We start from the raw sequence: 19,958 nt of genomic DNA, 5'->3' as shown, positions 1-19,958 counted from the left end.
CTGACGTCCAGCTGGACTTTGTGCCACAGCTCATTGAAGAGAAAAGCCAGAGGGCCGAAAACAATCGTGTGTCTGCCGGCGTCCAGCGCCGTGAAGGTAAACTCCAGAGACTTCGACTCCCCGTTGAGTCTGACGGCCAGCTGCTCCTTGCCATTCACATCCTGCATTTGCCAGATATTCCACTTTTTATTGACGGTGCTGCCACTCATGCGCAGCACGGACACAAAGGCAAACTCCGGCGGCAGCCCCAGAGGATAAGCGGATCTGAAACACAGAGGATGGGCTGTTATTAGACCCCCATCTTACATTAGATTAAAAATCAAAAGTCCAACAAGAGTTTAATTGTATTGTCCATTTTATTTTTACTTTTAAGTTGTGTCTCAAAAGGAATGTGAAAGTACAGACAAGGCCAGTTTTTGGTGTTCAGCACCATGGACAGGGTAATTGGTGTTATACCAGCTCAACCACTAGGTGTCAGTGTTCACTCGTTCATGTTAACGCCCCGCAGCTTACCTTGTGTTGATTCTGAAGTTGAACGCTGGGCCTATCTGGTAAGCAACATGCTGAGGAGATGATCCAGAAACCTTTTTAACGGTGCCCCTTCTCGCCAGCTCAGCAATGTGGAACTGGGACATGATATAAAAGCCTAAGCGTGCAGGGACAAAAGAAGTGTTGTTGTGAGGATTATTTGGAGAGAAGTTGTTTGTAATGAAGTGTCAAACAATAGAATTTTTTGCTTTTTCCACTCTATGATATAATGAGATGATCTTTTACAGCTTCACAAACATACAGCATCTGCATGATGTTTACTTTACTGCAACCGCCTATTTATTCTTACAAAGGAGTAATATTAAGTCATTATTTCTGAGAGGTAAATTTCTAACAATTTAAAAAGCAAGCTGTTCTCGGTTTTTGTGAATCCACCTGGGAAATAATCCTCCCCATCGTTGATCTGAGGGCATATGGACTGCTGCTCCCGATGAATACCAACTTGAGATGAAAATCTCACAGCTGCAAGACGGAAACAGAGAGCAGCCCGTTAGTAGTCGAAATGTGTGTGTGTGTGTGTGTGTGTGTGTGTGAGAGAGAGAGAGAGAGAGAGAGAGAGAGAGAGAGAGAGAGAGAGAGAGAGTTGTGCAGAGGGAATAAAAGCTCAGTGTTTGGAAAGCTGCACCAGTGCCTTGAATAAATATTAGGCTATCTCTGACTGTTTGTGGTTTCCTCTTTAACACTTAAGCTCTAGATTTTCCTGTTTTTACACATCTGGACAGCAAGTTAAAGGTCTTTATCAAGTTTGAATGAATTGTTCATAGACAACAGATCCTCCCTGTCACCATTTCCTTTTCCCATCCATTGTATTAAACATCTGACACTGTCCAAACATATCACTCAGGGATGACACAGGGATATTAGATTTTGATGCTTCATCAGTATTGTGTTTATCTGAGCATTTTATTCAGGTATTACAATTTAGTGCACAGTTGAACTGACATACAGGCACATAGCTCCTAACCCAGTAATGTTAGTGCTGCTACACAGACCCACACAGGATACATGTCATAAAATATAGATAAGAGCAGCAGAGTGTACTGAGGGAAAACAAAATAGTGTAAATGCTTCATGGAAAAGAAACAATGGAGTCATAGAAGACATGCCTTATGCTAATAAATAAAAGAGGTATGCAATATGAAACAGTGTACAACACTGTATGCATTAAAGAAAAGCTGCAGAGCTATTCAACATGTCATACACGCCACAACGCATGCCAAGCACAGAGAAACTGGCTCAACAAAAACGAACAGCAGTCACAAGTGCAAACTGACCAGCAGAAATATGTTTAACATGCTTGTTGGGTTGAGAGATACTGAAAATTGGCATGCAAATGGACATGACTCACCTTTGTAGCAATGCACCACGCTGCTAATTTTGTAACTTCAATGTTCAAGTGCTTTCTTCAATTAAATGTTCACACCAGTTGCACCGTGCAGTACAGAACACCAGTACTTACTCTGAGAATGAAGTCCTGTGCAGAGATATTGTGGGATCACATAGCAGCAGCACAATGAGTACAGAAGGATATTTCTGGAATCGAATCAGAAAACACCTTAAGATGCATTCTGAGTGAGAAATGTAATTGTTTGCTTTATGGTTGCCACTGTGGAATTAAAACTGCCAGGCAGCATTGCCATCAACAACATATACTGTCATATTACTCTTACGGTCACTATTAAAAATGATTTACCTTTTGACTCCACCCATTTCATAGCTTGATCTGGAAATGAAAAAAAAAAAAAAAAAAAGCACCTGCTGCAGGATGTTTTTACAGATTGGCTTCCAGGAGAGATCAAGAGTCTGGATAGTTGCTTCCTCAGCAGGAGTGAAAAACTTCAGGTCACAGTGAGAGGTCTCTTATAGGCCTGACTGTTGTCATTTATATGGGGGAGTGAGTCAACAGTCTCCACAGTGTCAACTTTACATTCCACTGGAGTTCTCCTGCACCCACCTTGGGCTTAATGTTAATGTTTCTTCAAGCACACAAACACAGCGTTGTGTCCCATTTGTAGTTCTTTTTCAATGATTGTGTACCATAAGTAACACCAAGTAAATTAGCTGCCTTTATTCCCCCATGCACTCCTGGGTTCCACATTCTCTGTGTGCTCTATGGTTGCACAGTATTCAAACAGCTTTGTTTCCAGTGCAGTCCAAACTGAAACTTAAGAGATGCTGACTAAGAAGCAATTCAAGCTGTGTTTGCTCTGTCGGGCCAAGAGGCAGAAAAAAGACTCATCCTTTTTTAAGGATCTCTTTCTGAAATAAGATATAAAACCTGCACTTTCCATTGTAGTGATAACATCCAGACTCCACTGGAATGCACAGTGAGTATTATCAGGAAACCCAGCTTTCATGATGTTTTCACAGGGAATTTGTTTTAAGAATCTGGAAATGTTGTCGCAGGGAAATAAGAAATGAAAATGCTGATTGTACATGAATGCCCCTCCCCCACATTTCCTCCTCTTATCCTGCTACTTGTTTCAAGTGATGAATTGATTTGCCTCTGGAAGCAGCAGTAGGTTAAACTGAACTTATCATGACCAGGACTTACTGCATATACCGGAGAGAACAGTTTGTCTATTTGGCATTTATTGTGCAGCCAATTCACAGTTAAGTATGCAAACTCAGGTGAACACACAGGGAAAGAAAGAAAAAACAAAGTACAAGACACAGAAAAGCATGTCAAATACACAAATCTCAGATAGTGGTAGTTATTCGTATGCACTTTTATAACCTAAATGACATGCATAGTGTCACAAGATGTGAAAAGGTTTAATGATTAAACTGTGATGTATAATTCATCATGAGTAAGTCCATGTGTTTTGAAAAAGCGTCACCAAACTTCAGACAATAACAACAACAATAATAATGCCTATTATTATTGCCTAATATTGCATATATCCAGCTCTTCAACGTTCCATTAACAGGTAGCAGTTCCGTATGTGGCGTCAACTGCGCCTCTGGTATGTGCGCAGCAACGCGCAGTTACATGTTCGTAAACGTACAGCTGGAGCAGCGCCTGCTGTCAGCTCCTCAGATTGAGCACAGTTAGCTCGATGGCTAGCAAACAGTGCTGTGTGTAGAGAGACACAGCCAGTCTGCTCTGGGTATCATATTAGGGCGATCCTCCTATAACGTTAGCCAGGCTAGGAAGTGAAATAGTAATTACAGTAGTGTTTTCTGTCATAACCTCACAGCGAAAGGACGGCGGCAGGACTGAAATTGGAGCTAACGTTGGTTAGCTAGCTAATGTTAGCTTGCCAACGCAATGGTGAGTAGCGTTTGCCTGCCTGTGCTGCTAATGTTAGACCCGGTGACAAGTGTTCAGTGGGTGGCTAACGTTACGCTAGCCGTTACCACTAGCTAAGCGGCTACCTACTGAGACTTTTCTTCGTTGATCTGTTCAAGTGTCTTATGTTATGCCACGTCTTTGTTGGATTGTTCCCGACCTTTTGTGGGCCCGTACCAAAATGTTGTTTTGATAGCTTCCCACCTGTAACCCTAAGGATACCCTTGCCGAGATTCTGCCCCCAGCAGGGATCTTTACCACCTCACTCTCTCCAGTAATAGCATCTAAACCATATAACTAAGTTATAACTTAAACAGCTGTGTCTAAACTGGTCCGTATCTGTTGTGGGTTTTAGCGATTGACATAAGTATGTCCCCTTTAAAGAAGAAACAATCAGCCGATGTTAAGGCCTTGTCATATGTGCGATATTTTTAATACGACTGCCGCTAGATGTTTTAATTTTACTTAGTCCGTCGTGGGTCGTTGACTTTAACTGCCTGAACTGCCAGTTTAATTTCCCTATCAGCAGTCGAGTTTGTTTAGGCAAATGTGGCATTCTGCTTTGTTGTGGCTTTTTCTCAAATTACAAGTTTGTGTTTCTTGACGTTTCAGTGGAAATCCATCCGGGTTATTTGCTTTATTGGCCGCAACATTTGTGTATCGTAAACGGTCCACGCCTCACTTCACCTTATATATTGTAAAAATGAATTGACGTTACGTAAGTGCAGTGTGACATCTTCAGACAATACTCATGACTGAAGACCTAACCTGATAAACCCCGATAAACCAGCTGCTCCGACGGCTCCTAAACTCATCATGAAGCCTTAACGGGACACAAATCTGTAATGTTGTCCCGCAATGTCAATTTATTCCTTCGGATAGCCTTCACAGAGGAGTTGTTAGTATGAACAGTTGCACATCTGTGCATTATAAACTGTAGATCTGTCTGTCTGTTGCACAAAACATAATGTGTGTCATTTTTTGTAAGTAATGATAAAGTAGCTATTTGAAAGTCTTAGTCTCTTATAATGCACACAAAGTCAGTGAATAAATGCATCAGGGAAAAACAGCTGATTAACTACTGGTGCCCTTGCATGTCCTCTGTGTGTGCCCAGCGTACTTTATTTTTGATTTACAGCTTTCAAAGATCACTTCTTCCAGGAAGGATGGCATATTTGGATATTAACACTACCTAGTTCTATTTGCTCTGCATTAGGCATCTGTGCCGACCAGGTCAAAGTCATTGTCTCATACTGGTTTTCACTGGCATGAACACAATGGCGTGTTGTCTCCCAGCAGATGATTTATTCATTTCATACATGACTAATTTAGGGAGCGTCTGTATGATTGTTTTAGCCAGCTTTATTTTGCCCCTGCTGCTGCAAAAAGAAAATTATGTGGCCTGTTCTGTGATTAGGTCTAAATAAATCATGAGCTACAAATGTTTGCATTAAATGAGAAGGATGTCTGTGTTTATTTCTAACGCTACCAATTGGTGATATTGTATTCCAGGCCTATTTCTGCAACGTTATTCATAGTGTTTTCCCTTATCCTGTCATCCTACTGCTATAATTGTCTGGGCTGTTAACCAATTATGCCTCAAGGACAGGATGCCTCTTATTCCAAATGTAGACCTCACACCCTACTAATAATTCCCCGAAAAAGTTGACCATCACCCAAGTCGCACATATTCTTAAACTCGATCTTGTGACTGTATGACTACTGCTGGTGTTTTATTTTAATTGTTGGCCTCTGATTTTTGAAAATAATAGGGCTCAGCCCTGGCTTCGTGTGACTTGGGGACATCATTTTAGCCCCCAACTTCTAGTCTGGTATTTAGGAGTATGTCTCTAGTGGAAATACTGTGTTTTAACCAGGTGGGCAAAAAGTTTTACAAAAAACTGTTTGCTGGAGCTGAAATGATTGTTTTTACCTGTAGGCCAACAGGTGTATCCCAGATGATGTAAGGCACCTCTGCCCATAGAGACCAACATGACTGAAGTCCAGGCCACAGTGGAGTTCTCTGTGGAGCTCCACAAGTTCTACAATGTGGACCTGTTCCAAAGAGGGTGAGTATTGTCTCTAGATACCTAATTTTCCATACATTACACACAAGTTTATCTCACTAATTAAAACTAGGACAGCTTTGATGCTACACTTTGTGGTAGAAGGAGACTGAGATGTATTCTGTGAGTGTCCCAGCCAAAGTGGGACAGTTGGCAATCCTGTTTAGGCCTTCAGGGGACTCAAAGAATGTGCTTTATACAGACAGCACTGAATATGCTAAACAGTGATTGAGTATACTATTTTAAATACGTGTGCAAGTTTACCTTTTCTCTGTGTCTATGTGATGATGAGGGTTGGTCCTTTTATATGGCACGGAGAATGTCTGAGATTAAGAGTAATCCAAGGGTACATTTTTACAGTAACTGGCCTGTACTATAAAAAGTACCCAGTTAAAGAACCTCAACCATTTTAAGAACTGTAGTGAAGTGTACCACATGGGCACAGGCATTTTTTTGAGTCACCAAATTTTAATTTGTATTTTAATCGCCACAGTGCTGCAGGCAAAGTAAAGCGTTAAAACTACCTGTGTTTAATTAAAAAGGTGAAAATGGATGGCCCCATATAGCACAATGTATGTAATATTTAGTCAAACAAAACATGACTAAACAGACGGATGTTTAATGACGAGACAATACTGTAAATAATAATCAACTGTAGTACAACAAAATAATGTTTGGCTCAACGCTCAGAATGGTTAATCTGCCTTATTAAGAGGTCTGTTGGTTTTGGAACATCTATAATATTTATTGTACAACAAAGGTCTGGTATAGTTTAAGTTATACATAGTTTAAACTATGTATGTGTCGAGTAATACCCCACAGAGACAGCTTCAGATAACCATGTCAGGCTCTTGTTTGATGGCACTGAGCTCACATTCCAGTGTAGCATAGCACATTACACTAAATAAACCATGTAGCTGTCACTTAGTGGCTTTTATGGTCTTCAACAGGAAACAAGCTGCGGCCCAGACTTCCTGCTCCCTAATACAACTCTGGTTCTGTGTTATGGTGTCCTGTGCTTCCCTGTCATACTGCCGATTAGGAATAATGTGACATATCAAATATATGTGATTTCCAACACCCCCAGCTGTTTTTTTTCTTTCTAACAACTGTAACAGCTGTTGGTCTCTAACATCTGGGAATTCTTTTTTTTACAGCAGCAGCATAATGATACTTCACTGTGCTGGGATAAAACTCCCACCTCCTGGCTCATCAGTGCTTTAAGAGCTCAGGTTTACCACATGAGTGACTGCAAAAGAAAGTGCTCATTATTCATTAATGAAAGGTGTCGTGTTATTTTACAAGTAGAGGCACTTGACGCTAACCTGTGTGGTTTGTTCCCCTTTCACCGAGCCTCTAATGATGCTCTGGGCCCAGCTGCCGATCACCTCAAAATTCTGTCTGCATCTCCAGGTTCTACCAGATTCGTGCCAGTCTGAAAGTGCCCCCCCGGGTCCCACACAAAGTTGAGACCAGTCTACTTCACCCGGGAGGTAAATACTTTTCTTGCGATATAAGCATTTTTTTTGCCTCCACATGGTTGTATCTACACACTTCTCTGTTCTTGGAACCAGTTGTGGTTCTCAATTCTCCAACTGAAGCCATGAAAGTAACATATAGGTCACCTGCAGTGTGCATAAAGTGAAGCACTGCTGCTTTTCTAATGAGGGGGCGGTTGCTTCCCTGTAGATGTAGTACTAATTAAGTCATACTAATACTTCAGGTAGACTTGCGTGTCTTTTTGAATTCCATTTAAGCTCTCAGATATTGGTGTCGTTGCAGATTTGATTTACTTATTGTTGTGTTGGCAGGCGGCTCACATGCCACTTCTTGTTCTTGGCATTTCTCTCGGGCTCTGTGCCCGTGCCTCACCCCCTTGCTTTGAGACCCACAGTGCTCTTTTCACATGAAGCACTCACTTTTTTGTTTCATAAATAAACAGGATCATCAAGGCAGTGTATAATTACAGTGCTTAAGTGTTTTATTTTTGATTTTTGGGACCTTGTGAACCTTGCTTAATAGTGGAGATGGGAAACGGCTACACTTTCATCTTCAATACAGACCTAATCAGATATCCTGTCAGATGATTCTTGGCACAGTTTGTAAGATTATCATTGCCTGTGGGTTGGCTCCCGTACAATTTTATTTATATGTGGATCTGAAAAATCCATTTTTGAACTGTCAGCCATGTGTAACCACACCTGACATACCGGTGATCCTGTGCCTGGTCACAGCACCAGATCACGTGTTTCCAAAGGTTCAGCTTGCTTATTAGTTTTCATAAACACACAGTTAATCATGGTGGTGTTTGTCTAGGCTCTGATCTGGCGTTTCCTGCTTCAGTCCAAGATGATGTAATTTGCAGCAAAACTTTCCAAATCCTGTATAAGAACGAAGAGGTTGTGGTCAACGATGTCCTCCTCTTCAAAGTGATGATGCTGCTGGATGAGAAGAAGGTGAGTTTGAGAAGACTTGTTTTTCCTGGGCCCAGTCCAAAATATTCATTATTATGTATTTGCCAGTCATATTTTTCCACATGAAACAACTGCTCTCTGCTCACTTGCCTTAAAGGAGATTTACAGTGAAAGCCAATCCAATTTAGATGGCTTTGTTTGACAGATGAACATAGCCAACATCATAGATTGTCTGCAAAAGTTTTCTATTGTCTTTTCAATTGTGTCCTGTAGTGTATTGTGTAAAATCAATCGAGGAAAGAAGCTAGTGTGGGACTTTTTGTTGCAGGAATATTGAACACAATTTGGAAGTTCAGATGCCGTCTTGAACCAAGCACTTAAGAAGTATGACGCACCTGCAAAATGTGACTGAAATGGAGAAAAAGTGATATTTTTTATGAACCCAAAGCAGTGCAGCTGTCATGATGAATATCCTCATCGAAATTCTCTCTACTTGCCGCTCCTTAGTTTACCCGCTCGAGAAGCCTAGTGTTATGAATGAGGAGGTTCCACTGTTCTAACAGGGTGAAGTGGAGTGTTTTTGACAGCTGGTGCGTCCTCAGGGCAACAGATTACAACAACCAAAGACTTCAAAATGAATCAGGCTGATTAGAGCTGATACCATCAAATAAAAAACACCTTGATTGCTGTAATACAGATCTTGCAGATCAACTTGTGATATCACTTGATAATACACGTGCTATAAATTTGACTGTCTCCACTGTTTTCATCAGGTGGAAGATTCCCTCAATGACATGGACTTCCAGCTCTTCTTGGATTTATATTTCACGGACGGTGATTACACGTAGGTGTTGCAACATTTTAACTGCATGTCATGTTTGTGAATTTGATATTTGCATCTCCTATGCAAACAAGGCAGTAACAGTCTCCTCTATATCTTCCTTGTTTAATTTCCACAGGCCAGATGATCCAAGCTCTCTACAGAATATCAGTGGCCGCACACTTCGTTTGCACTTTAGCCTTCAGCGAGGCATCCACCAACATGTCAATGTCATGTTCGACTACTTCCACCTGTCTGTCATCTCTGTAGCCATCCATGCCTCCCTAGTGGCACTACATCAGCCCCTTATCAGGTCAGACTGCTCCCTAACCCAAAACATGTGGACACTCACAGAAGAGGGCCATTTCTTGCACTGAATATACAATAAAAGTTAACATTACAGTTTAAGAAACAGTAACATAGCTGTTGAATTTTAACTCGCCATTCATGTCCAGCAGCAAATGAGAAGTAGTGGAAACCTGGTTATAAGTGTCCCTTTACATTCTTGTGCTGAGTAGCTGAGTTTGATTTCACTCTCTGTGTGCCTAGTTTGCCTCGACCTGTGAAAACCACCTGGCTTAATCGCAACGCTCCGGCACAGAGCAAAGACTCAGTCATCCCACCTCTGGAGAATGTGGTGTTCGGCAACAGTTACATCAAGCAAGTATCACCAGATGTAAGTGAACCCTCTTTATATTAAGGACAGTGTCTTAATTTTTTTTGTCTGTGTGAAAGATGCCACCATAGTATCATCATTTAACAAGTTTTGCTGTATTACAATAGGCAAAATTAAGCACTTAATAAAAAACAAGTAAATGACCTAATAATGACTCCATATATGCAGTAGAACTCAGGTTATCTTCCTTTTGTGAGAGAGAAATAAATCTGAAAGGATAAAAAGAGCCTAGTGTATCCGTCGTTCAAGCCAGGCTGGACATGGCTGTGGACTGTGGATCTGACAGTTGCACACCTCGGGTACAATGGTGTGTTCCATTCATTGCATTTGAAGCAAGGGGGGATGCATTAGGCTGTTGACAGGTAGGGCAGAAGAAGAGGAAACTATCAGACCGCTGTCGCATTTGGCCAGCAGTAATCGTCCTCTCCTGACAGAGAAAGGTGGCCAGCTGTGAATGTACCACAGTCATCCAGGCAGAACAGAGGCAGTGCCCCTCATCCCGCCCTGGATGCATCACTAATTGGTAGTGTGGAATAACAGCCCATCGACTGTTCGTTTCACTGCTGGGATCTGTGCAGCAGCTGCTATGAAGCATCTTCATGCAGACATTGCACACAGGATAAGTAGGGCTTTAGTGGTTACTGTAATGTAATGAGGCACACAGTGTGCAGTAGCATATATTTTTTAATCATTTCCTCCCTTTTTCTTTTTTTAAATGTGTTATTAAAAAATGTTATTAAAAAATCTGAACTTAAAATTGGCAAAAACATAATGGATATTCACTTGGTGGCTACAAATCAGATGTTTACACCTGCTTAAAATGTTCAGAACAGCAGAAATTATGTTTATCGAATGAAATCATCTCGTGCTTCTTCTCTGTGTGTCCCTCATGATCCTCAGGGCAGGACATTCCTGGTATCTGACCACTGTCTGCAGCACGCCTTCAGTCTGCACCATAGCCTTTGCTCCAATCTCCTCCTAGCCTACCAGGGCCTCTTTGGCTACTTCACCTCTATTACTAAGGACCTGCCCTCCTCCCATCGTATGGAACTAGGTATACTGCACTGTGTCTTCACATCAGCTCAGGTTGCAAACAATGAAATCTTAAATCCCAGTCATTGAAAGGCTTTTTTTTGTCGGGGGGGGGGGGGGGCTTTTGATGGATATGCATTATTTTGTCTTTTCAACAGTCGTGCTTTGTTGCACATTGCAAGTTTGTTGTGTTCTCATTTCATTTCACCTGATCCCTGCACCATAACATGTTCTATCCTTTAAACAGACACAACCAGCAACCCACCAAGTTAATTTAGGGATCTAGCTGTGGTTTACTAATCATTGTACTGACAAAATCTTACTTGCATTCAGTTGATAAGTTTGTTAACCTGCAGACTAAAGCCAGATTGTAACAGCTCCCAAACACGAGTCATCGTTGTAAATATGCCTCACCAAACCTAATCCACACAAGTGGACAGATATTAACCCATCCTAGACATCCAAGTAATAAAAAGGTTAAATATGCCTATATGTGCAATCTTACTAGCAAAGCCCAGCATGCAAGTCCTATATGAGAGAGTACTCAGAAGACCCTATCCCAGAAGTCAAAGGCACGTCTACATAGGTATGTCCCAACCCTTGCAGTACCTCAAATCAGCCTGCCTCTCTATCCACTGTCCTCTTCACTCCAGTTTCCTTCTCGTAGAAGCCATCATGTCTTTTCCATGTCCCACTTTCCAGAGACAGTATACTTGCTGCTGTCATTTTTTTTCACTCTTGTAAATACTCTTTGCTCAGTCTTTCTTTCAACCTTTGTAACTAGGCCGTGGTCAAAGAATCTTATAACAATGGTTCTGTAAAATTTGTATGCTGTCTCTGGCCTTAAAAAAAGTGATTTTCGACACCACTTCCTTATTCAGCTTGTGTTGAAGGTTCTTCTAAAAACCTTCTGTGTGATTAAATATAGAAATTGTGAAAGTGATTCTTAGTAATACTGTTCCCCTGCCTCCTCAGAACAACTCGACTTAGAGGCCCGTCTGGCTGAGTTATGTGAACAAGTGAAGGTAAGTTGAGTGCTGCAACTTTCTGTCCTGCAAAAGGCAATGATGCAAAACATTTACAGGAAGCAACAAGCCCAGCACATCATCAAATTGGTGCTTAGTTTATGGGCCATGAAGGGATAACTGGAAATCTGGCAGAAGGCCATGTTGATGTTGTTGGAAAAGTGGAAAAAAGCAATCGTCGTGCATTTTCTAAACGATGGAATTAGTAGTAAGACAGTTAGTATTAGTAGGTAATGCTGATTGTGGGGTGAAAGCAAATGGTACCATACATGCAAACATGTTGACAGAATGAAGTTTACTTTGTATCTTTGTATGTCAAGGCATGTAGTATTTTTGGATATTGAAGCAGTATTTTGATTGCCAAGCAATATTGAACTGCACAGAAAGCTTAACTGCAGTCAATGGTGGGAACTGTATAGTTGCCAGGTCACTCAAGGTGTGTCAGCAAATTCTGGAGAAGAGAAAACTCTGAATTTGTGACCAGACTGGCAAGCATTCTGATATTGCTTGACAGTTAGTAGAAAGACATTGAAAACTTGTCTATGAAAGCATTTTTGTGTAGGTGAGATAACCAGTCTTTAGTGGTTGGGTCCTGGAGTCCTGGTAGGTTGGCGCTCTTTAGATCAGGAGTGATAGAGAAGGTTTTGCAGAGCTGTGGAATGGTAGGAATTTATGCAGATGAGGGTGGCACATTATGCAGATCATTTGCTTTTCCAAATATACAATTTCATATTATATATCCAGTGACAATGGGTTAGACAGACACAGGAAAGGAAACAGATGAACTCTATTTTGGAGACTTCATATGGGATTCAAGACTGGTTTTTATGATTGAAAAACTGTTTTTTGTCGGCAGAGCAGAGAGGTGAATTGAAAAAACATTTTGGCCTAATTAGGATTGCTGAGCAATTGCCTGTGCCAAATGAAACAATAGACAATTAAGAAATGTTAGAGTCTATTTTAGGGTATTTTACTTCTTATAACAAAAATCATTCCATTATTTTTATGCTCATGTTAGGGAAATGTGCTCACTTGAGACCTCTGGTGGGTGACTTGTGTCTTTATACTTTTAGCATAAAGCAGAGTCTCCTGACGAGCTGGCAGAACTGGTAAATATGAACCTGGCTCAGCTCTGCTCTCTGCTCATGGCACTCTGGGGACAGTTCCTGGAGGTCGTGTCCCTGCAGGAGCATGTCGCTGCCCTGCTAGCTATGGAGCATCATACACTAAGAGTGAGTCCCAACGTCTTCGATCATCTACAAATTGAAATGTCTGACGAGTTATCTTTAAATGAACCTTGAAATCTCTGAACGGTGCTTTTGACTGAATCTTGACTTTGTATAATGTGGTCTTATTAAAGGTAAGGCGGTTTGCTGAGGCTTTCTTTTGTCTCGAACATCCGAGACAGTCTGCACTGGCTTATCAGGAACTACAGTAAGTTGCAGAGGCATGTCTGTCTTGATTGTGCAATACAGTGTTGCTGTTGCCAAGCCTGTGCCAGTATGTGCTTGTCTGCAATACTATAGCCCAAGTATGGAAACTCTGACTCTTTTTTTTTTCTCTGTCTGACTCCCCCGCAATCAGTGCTCACAGTCACCAGCAGATGACTAATGCTATCAAAAGCTCCAGCTACTTCCTCTCTTTGCCTCCACTTCCAGTGGAATGTGCAGACCTGGATGGTGATGTTAGCTCCCTGCCAATCATCTTTGAGGACAGATACCTGGATTCCATTACTGAAGGTCAGGAACACGTTATAGCTGCTTGACTATACATACATTCAGTAGGCTGAGTGACTTAGTTTTCAAACTAAATATATTTTTATTTGTTGTCTTTTTTTTGTGTCCCCCCCCTCTTTGATTCTGAAGATCGTGATGGACCCTGGCTGGGCATGCATAATATAAGGACTGGCTCAGTGTCCAGCAAAACAGACAAGCCCAATTCCAAGGACTGCGGTGCAGCAGCCAGCCCCATACCTGAGTCTCGCTGTACCCCTATGGATAACACCTGGCCAGACAGCTATGATCCACCGCCTAAGTCCAAAGGCAAGTCAGTCAAGCTCAAGAAAAATTCAAAGACTGAAAACTCCAAGAAACTGATTAGACAGGGCTCCAAGGACTCTGTAGTCCTAGTGGGCTATAAGAACCTCAAAGCTCCGTATAGTGACACCAGCACAAAGTACAAGGAAGGGGAAGCCCCCCTAAACCAAGACGAGGAACAAGATACCTTGCAGGGGGGCTCAAGTAGTTATTTAAGGACTAATACCAGTTCTATTTTTGACTCTGGTGCCACATCAGCACATTCTGGAAACAGTGCTGTTGATTCTGTTGCAGATGACAATACAACTGCAGCTCGGTGTCAAAAAGGTTTTTCCAAAATTCCTACAAACTTAGACGCACAGGATAATCCTCAGGCAGGTACTGGGGCTATTGCTACATGCAACCAACCACTTCACAAAGATGTACAAGTTGACCACCGCAGCCAAAAGCTGCCACAGTGGTCTTCTGGACTGAAGCAGATTGAGGTGAAGCCAAGTAACAAGGACCCATACCAAGGGGACAAAGTAACTGTTCTTCTACCTTGTCGGACTGATGGAACTCTTAGCAGCAATATTCCCGAGATCACCCAGACAAATCTCTGTGACTCAAAACAGTCTGTGGTGGACTCTGTGTTTGAAAGGCCAAGTAAAGAGGCAGCACAGCGGAGCCAGTCCTGTCTGGTCTCAGTACAGGTAAAGAGTGATTGTATCAGGCAGCCAGATGGAAGAGCCCCCAGTGCCTCGTCTCGCCTCTCAGACTCGGGCATTGAGAGTGAGCCCAGCTCCTTTGCCACTCAGCTTGTTCCAGGACCACAGACTTGTGCAGGGCTAGGCGTCACTGATTCCGGTGTTAGTGCCCCACAGCCCGACAGGCCCCTCCTGAGCCCTGCACCACGGCCTGTTCAGCAAAGCTCAGTGCAAAAACCCAGTGGGGCAGCAGATATTCTATACCCAGAAAACACTAGTGCTGTCAGTGGAGTCCAGTCCTCCCTCACTTCCATCAACTCCTTGCCCTCAGATGATGAGGGCGAAGGTTCCTCCAGGGGCTCCAGTGGAGCCGAAGTCCGAGGCAGGAAGTCCAGTGTCTTAGTGCAGGAGCAGAGTGTTGTCTTCTCTGGGGACACCACTTACAGACCTGCTACCGATGTGGCCTGCACCCCTGACACTGCTGCAGGTTATTCCCAACTTATAAAACCTGATACGGAAGCACACCCCAAAGTAACAGGAATTTCTGATCTTGGACTAGAGGGAGCAGGTTGTTCTGGGACTGTTAAAGAATCCCGTAGTGAACCCCACACTGCCTGCCCTTCTAGTAACTCTGCCACCAGTAGCACTGACCTGGTAAAACGTGGGATGGTAGAGAACTACTTTGGCTCATGCTCTAGCACAGATGTGTCTGAGATCAGCCCCGTAGAAACATCTGCTATCACACTAGGAATCCAGACCGGACCACAGGTTGAGGAGGACGAGGACGAGACGGAGCATGAGATGATCGAGAACGGCTACTACGAGGAAGGCGATGGCTATGCTTTTTTGAACGGTGTTGCTGATGAGGAGCGAAGTGCGGTTGGGGAAGCAGCGGCTCAAGAGACAAGTCTCCTGTTTGAACAGCTTGGCATCGGCTACCTCCATGAAACAAAGGATCTATCAAAAGCTCCCATCTGCTCCAATCTTGCCTCCAGCAGTGTTGGGCATAGCCTGGGAAGACCACCCTGTTCCTCCAGGTCCCTTTCCTCTAGCCTGCAGTGGTATGAATGTGCACCCACACCACAGATGAAAGCGTGAGTCATCTTGCACAGTTTTTCTCATGTCCCACGTAATTTATAGTTTATGCAGATATTTGTCCTGTCTTGCACATTAGAAATGAATATTCATCAACTATTTGCTCATAATTATGCAGGTTCATTAAGGCCAAGGAAGAAATGAAGCAGCTAAGGCTGCCTGGCTTCTTGTATAGTGAAGTACCTGAGCTGGCATCCACTGTGCCCTACTTCAGCTTGGAGGAGGATGAAAGCTGTGAAGAAGGCATCCATCTCATAGTCTGCGTCCACGGCCTGGATGGTAGGAAACCTTATTTTCTTCCAGAGTAAATTACTTCCTTTTACTTACTTTCAAGTCTTTTTTTTAATTATATATTAAAAAAAACACACACTGGTGTCTTTTAGGTAACAGCGCAGACCTGAGACTGGTTAAGACTTACCTGGAGCTTGGACTGCCTGGCGCTCGTATTGATTTCCTAATGTCTGAGCGGAACCAGGTGAGTGGATAAGCACACAGACGCTACTGTCATCTGATATGGGCGTTTGTGAGCTGGAACACCTCTTGGTGAATCAAACACACCCCAAAGCATCCTTTCTTTTCCCCTGATACATGCTCTTTTCATCCACAGAATGACACTTTTGCTGACTTTGAGTCGATGACAGACCGATTGCTGGATGAAATAGTCCAGTACATTCAGATATACAACCTCACAGTGTCAAAGATCAGGTAAAATGTTTCTCTATACCCAAAAAAGCTGCATGATGCAGTTGCACTCGGCTCTTCACTAGAGTTTATGTGTTGTCAAAGGTCATAGTAGATAAATATGTAAAAAGATTGTTTAAAAAAAACAAAAAAAAAAAAAACCTTTACCTCAGCAGCAGTTCCATTTTTCCATGTGTTAAATCCCACTTTATCACTCAGATGACTGAGGCAAAACATCCTGTTGACTGAGTGGGACTGAGGTACATGTAAGTGTTTGGTGTTTTTATGCTATCTAAATATTCTTCATTTGCAGCTTTGTAGGTCATTCCTTGGGGAACCTCATAGTTCGCTCAGTGCTAACGAGGCCTCGGTTCAAATGTTACCTGAGCAGGCTGCACACCTTCCTGTCTCTCTCTGGACCTCACCTGGGCACCTTGTATAACAGCTCTGCTCTGGTCAACACAGGCAAGTTTCAAGCTGATGGTGGAAAATCGCACATGTTTTCATTTTCAGATATTTCACTAATGCCGCCTTCAGTCAGCTAATTGGTAGTTGCTATGTTTGCATTCTGTCTACTCTGTCATTGTGGTGAAGCCTGTTTAATAACTGTCAGCCTTTTGTTCTTAGGCCTTTGGTTCATGCAGAAGTGGAAAAAGTCAGGATCCCTCCTGCAGCTGACGTGCCGTGATCACTCTGATCCTCGCCAAACTTTCCTCTACAAGCTCAGCAAGAAATCCGGTTAGCTTTACTGTTTGTTTTTTACTGAGGACATTTTTGGCTGTGTGTGTGGAATATGAGATTGTAGACATAACTTGCGCATTGATCTGCTTTTGAAGGTCTGCAATTTTTCAAGAATGTGGTGCTGGTGGGGTCTCTGCAGGATCGCTATGTCCCCTATCATTCTGCTCGGATAGAAATGTGCAAAACTGCGTTAAAGGACAAACAAACAGGTGAGCTGGAGCACGGCCTTTGGTGGGCACGCTGCTGTGACGACTTGCCAGGACAAGATGCGTTTGATAAATACAGGTGTTCTGAACTGGAGAAGAGCAAGCAAGCAAGCAGAACAAGCCCAGTCCTATGGGCTCTGACATACCAAGCAGCAGTTTTAATGCAGTTCCGCCTAATTATTTGGAAACTCCAGATCAGTTTAGAAGCATTTGGACAGTGACACGGTTTTGGCACTGCTTTTTAAGGATCATTGAGGGCGATTCTTTTTTCTGTCCCTCCTTTTGTTTTTATTGTTACTTCTCCTCTCCTCAGTTTGTTCTTTCTTTCCCTCTTCTCCTTCTTTGGCTGATTAATAAAAAAAGGTCATAAAGCAATGTAGACTTAATATTCTATAATCTAAATCGTTAGCCTTCGTACAGTTCTGCACATACGGACTTACATCAAACAGACCAACTCCTGCCCTGTTCAGCCTCTTTCACTCTCATCTGTTCCAGGTCCCGTGTATGCTGAGATGATTGAGAACCTGCTGCTGCCAGTACTTCAGAACAAAGACTGTAATCTAGTGCGATATGATGTCATTCATGCCCTTCCCAACACAGCCAACTCCCTTATTGGCCGGGCCGCCCACATCGCCGTCCTTGATTCTGAGATCTTCCTGGAGAAGTTCTTCCTTGTTGCAGGCCTCAAGTTCTTTCAGTAGAACGGTGGCAGAATCAAACACACGGCTGGACGAGAGGAATGTGGAGCTAATACCTCACTGCATCGAAACCTTATTCTGATTATGGTATCTGGATTCGCTCTTGGTTTTTAAACACCTACACGTATACTCACTTTTCAAAGACACAAGTACGAACAAAACCAGTTTCTTTCATTTCATGTTGTTCATATTGGACTCACGGTGGATGCTCAGTTCGCCATTTTTATTTTTCTACTGCCATTTTTAAAACATTTTTTGTGTTTGGGAAATGATTTCCTCCATCATATGCTCTATTTTCAGTGTTATTTATGTGTTATGTTTTGCCTTTTAATTATTTTTCTCCAAGTTATTCAATTCATTTTAGATGCTGAACTGGAAATGTAGCTGCTACAAAAATGAAATGGCTGTTTTGGTGAGCTGGCCCAAGTCAAGTCTGCACATACTGTCCTCACCATTGCTAATGTTTTTCCACCAATTTTAAGAGACACTGCATTGATTTGCACCACAACTACATTTTACAAGCTTTTGTACTGAAAATGGTCATTTGTACAAGTTACTTTTTTATCAACAATTTTCCATCATTTTTAAAGGCAAAGATTGCATTTGAAATAGGATTGTTGCTCAGACTTTGCAGCCTTTGCTTTGGTCTTAATACTTTAAGCTGTTCCTTGCCATTGGAGCACTCTGCACAACATATACCCAACCTGGTGTTGGGAGAATAAAGCTTTGCCTACAACATAACATTTTATTACAGGGGTTTTAAGGAATGGTCATGATTCAGCAAAAGCACATGTTGGTAATATGTTTTATTGAAAGTATTTGGTTGGTATCATTTGTGATTATTTACGTGTTTAAACTGGAAAGTATTGGTTGGAATTAAAAAGTGTTTCTTGGAAAATTGTTTATATCATCATACTCTACCATTAAATATGCATATTATGAATTTGTTTTTCTGACTTTCTTTCTTGAGTTCAGTCTGGATCTGGAGAGTTGTCACCCCTGATCTCAGAGGGGGTTCGTACTGTAGTTCAGAAATAATTTCATATTAAATAGCTGACTGATTTGACTTAAAGTGGGATTCCTACATTTTTTTTTTAAATTAAAAATGTCTCATTTTAATGAGCCAACTAATTTTAGCCCCTTTGTTACAATAAATTACATTGTTCTAGCTCTTCACTTGGCAGATTTCTATAGTAGTTTATTTGTTTCACTGATAATTCTGACATTTCTCTTTATGTACGTTGAGATTTTTTCTGCAATGGATCAAATGGTCCTGTAGATGGCAGTGTAATCACAGAAAGATGAGGGACGTGCTCTGAGAGAGCTGCAGTGTATGCAGGAGTTTATGTGCAGTGATTTGCATAGATCCGGGGAACATTTCACTGATAGATAAAGATAGATGGAGGCTTCAAGGTAGTCATGATAAAGGCATTTAGGTAGAGTACAGGGATACTGGATTTCTTCTAGAGAATGGAAGATTAACTACTTCCCCCTAGTCTTTATTCAAATATTAAGCCCACAGAAATACATCGTGGACATACATATTTAAATAAATAACAGCATGAAGTAAATGAGAAACCTTTGTAATTATTATTTTTTTAATTCCAACATGAATAAAAATATATAGATGGCCTTAATTGGTTCCCAACCGATGAAACGCAGTCACCATCTAAAAGCAGACTATATTGGAAACAGAAAAGGTCTCTGATTCCGGGCCGAAATACTGGTCAAAATGCAAGATATACTTATTAAAAACAATTTCCAGGGATATCCCCATGGCATTCACAACTAACAGCAGGTTCCCAAACTGTCCCAACACTGTGCTTGGACCTCTAATTAGCACGAGATCGCTGTACCAACACAAAACCTGGGGGGAGGGGCACACCTGTTTAGAACCGCTTTGAAATAGGATGATGTTTATATTCCTCACAGCATAAAGAC

The 19,958-nt window shown here is 42.0% G+C and overlaps 1 protein-coding gene across 4 annotated transcripts; it reads left to right on the top strand.

Annotated features, from left to right (window-relative positions):
• The first annotated feature begins 3,543 nt into the window (after positions 1-3,543).
• fam135a (family with sequence similarity 135 member A) lies at positions 3,544-18,965 on the top strand. 4 transcript variants are annotated; one of them, XM_076742995.1, is made up of 21 exons: positions 3,554-3,823; positions 5,781-5,910; positions 7,321-7,400; positions 8,224-8,363; positions 9,095-9,165; positions 9,281-9,454; positions 9,691-9,817; positions 10,718-10,871; positions 11,358-11,435; positions 11,825-11,874; positions 12,948-13,106; positions 13,235-13,308; positions 13,459-13,613; positions 13,740-15,690; positions 15,810-15,970; positions 16,075-16,166; positions 16,299-16,396; positions 16,686-16,837; positions 17,000-17,110; positions 17,209-17,322; positions 17,815-18,965. In XM_076742995.1, exons 2-21 carry the CDS (start codon positions 5,834-5,836, stop codon positions 18,018-18,020), a joined length of 4,224 nt encoding a protein of 1,407 aa, XP_076599110.1. In that variant the 5' UTR covers positions 3,554-3,823; positions 5,781-5,833; the 3' UTR covers positions 18,021-18,965. The 4 variants fall into 4 exon arrangements, with proteins under 4 accessions (XP_076599113.1, XP_076599111.1, XP_076599110.1 ...); XM_076742998.1 differs by lacking the exon at positions 11,358-11,435 and having other exon boundaries at positions 3,544-3,823; positions 10,723-10,871; XM_076742996.1 differs by lacking the exon at positions 11,358-11,435 and having other exon boundaries at positions 3,544-3,823.
• Positions 18,966-19,958: the final 993 nt, after the last annotated feature.

The sequence above is a fragment of the Chaetodon auriga genome, chromosome 11 (assembly GCF_051107435.1).
Source record: "Chaetodon auriga isolate fChaAug3 chromosome 11, fChaAug3.hap1, whole genome shotgun sequence".
NCBI lineage: Eukaryota > Metazoa > Chordata > Actinopteri > Chaetodontiformes > Chaetodontidae > Chaetodon > Chaetodon auriga.
This window is presented reverse-complemented; position numbering and strand designations above follow the sequence as displayed.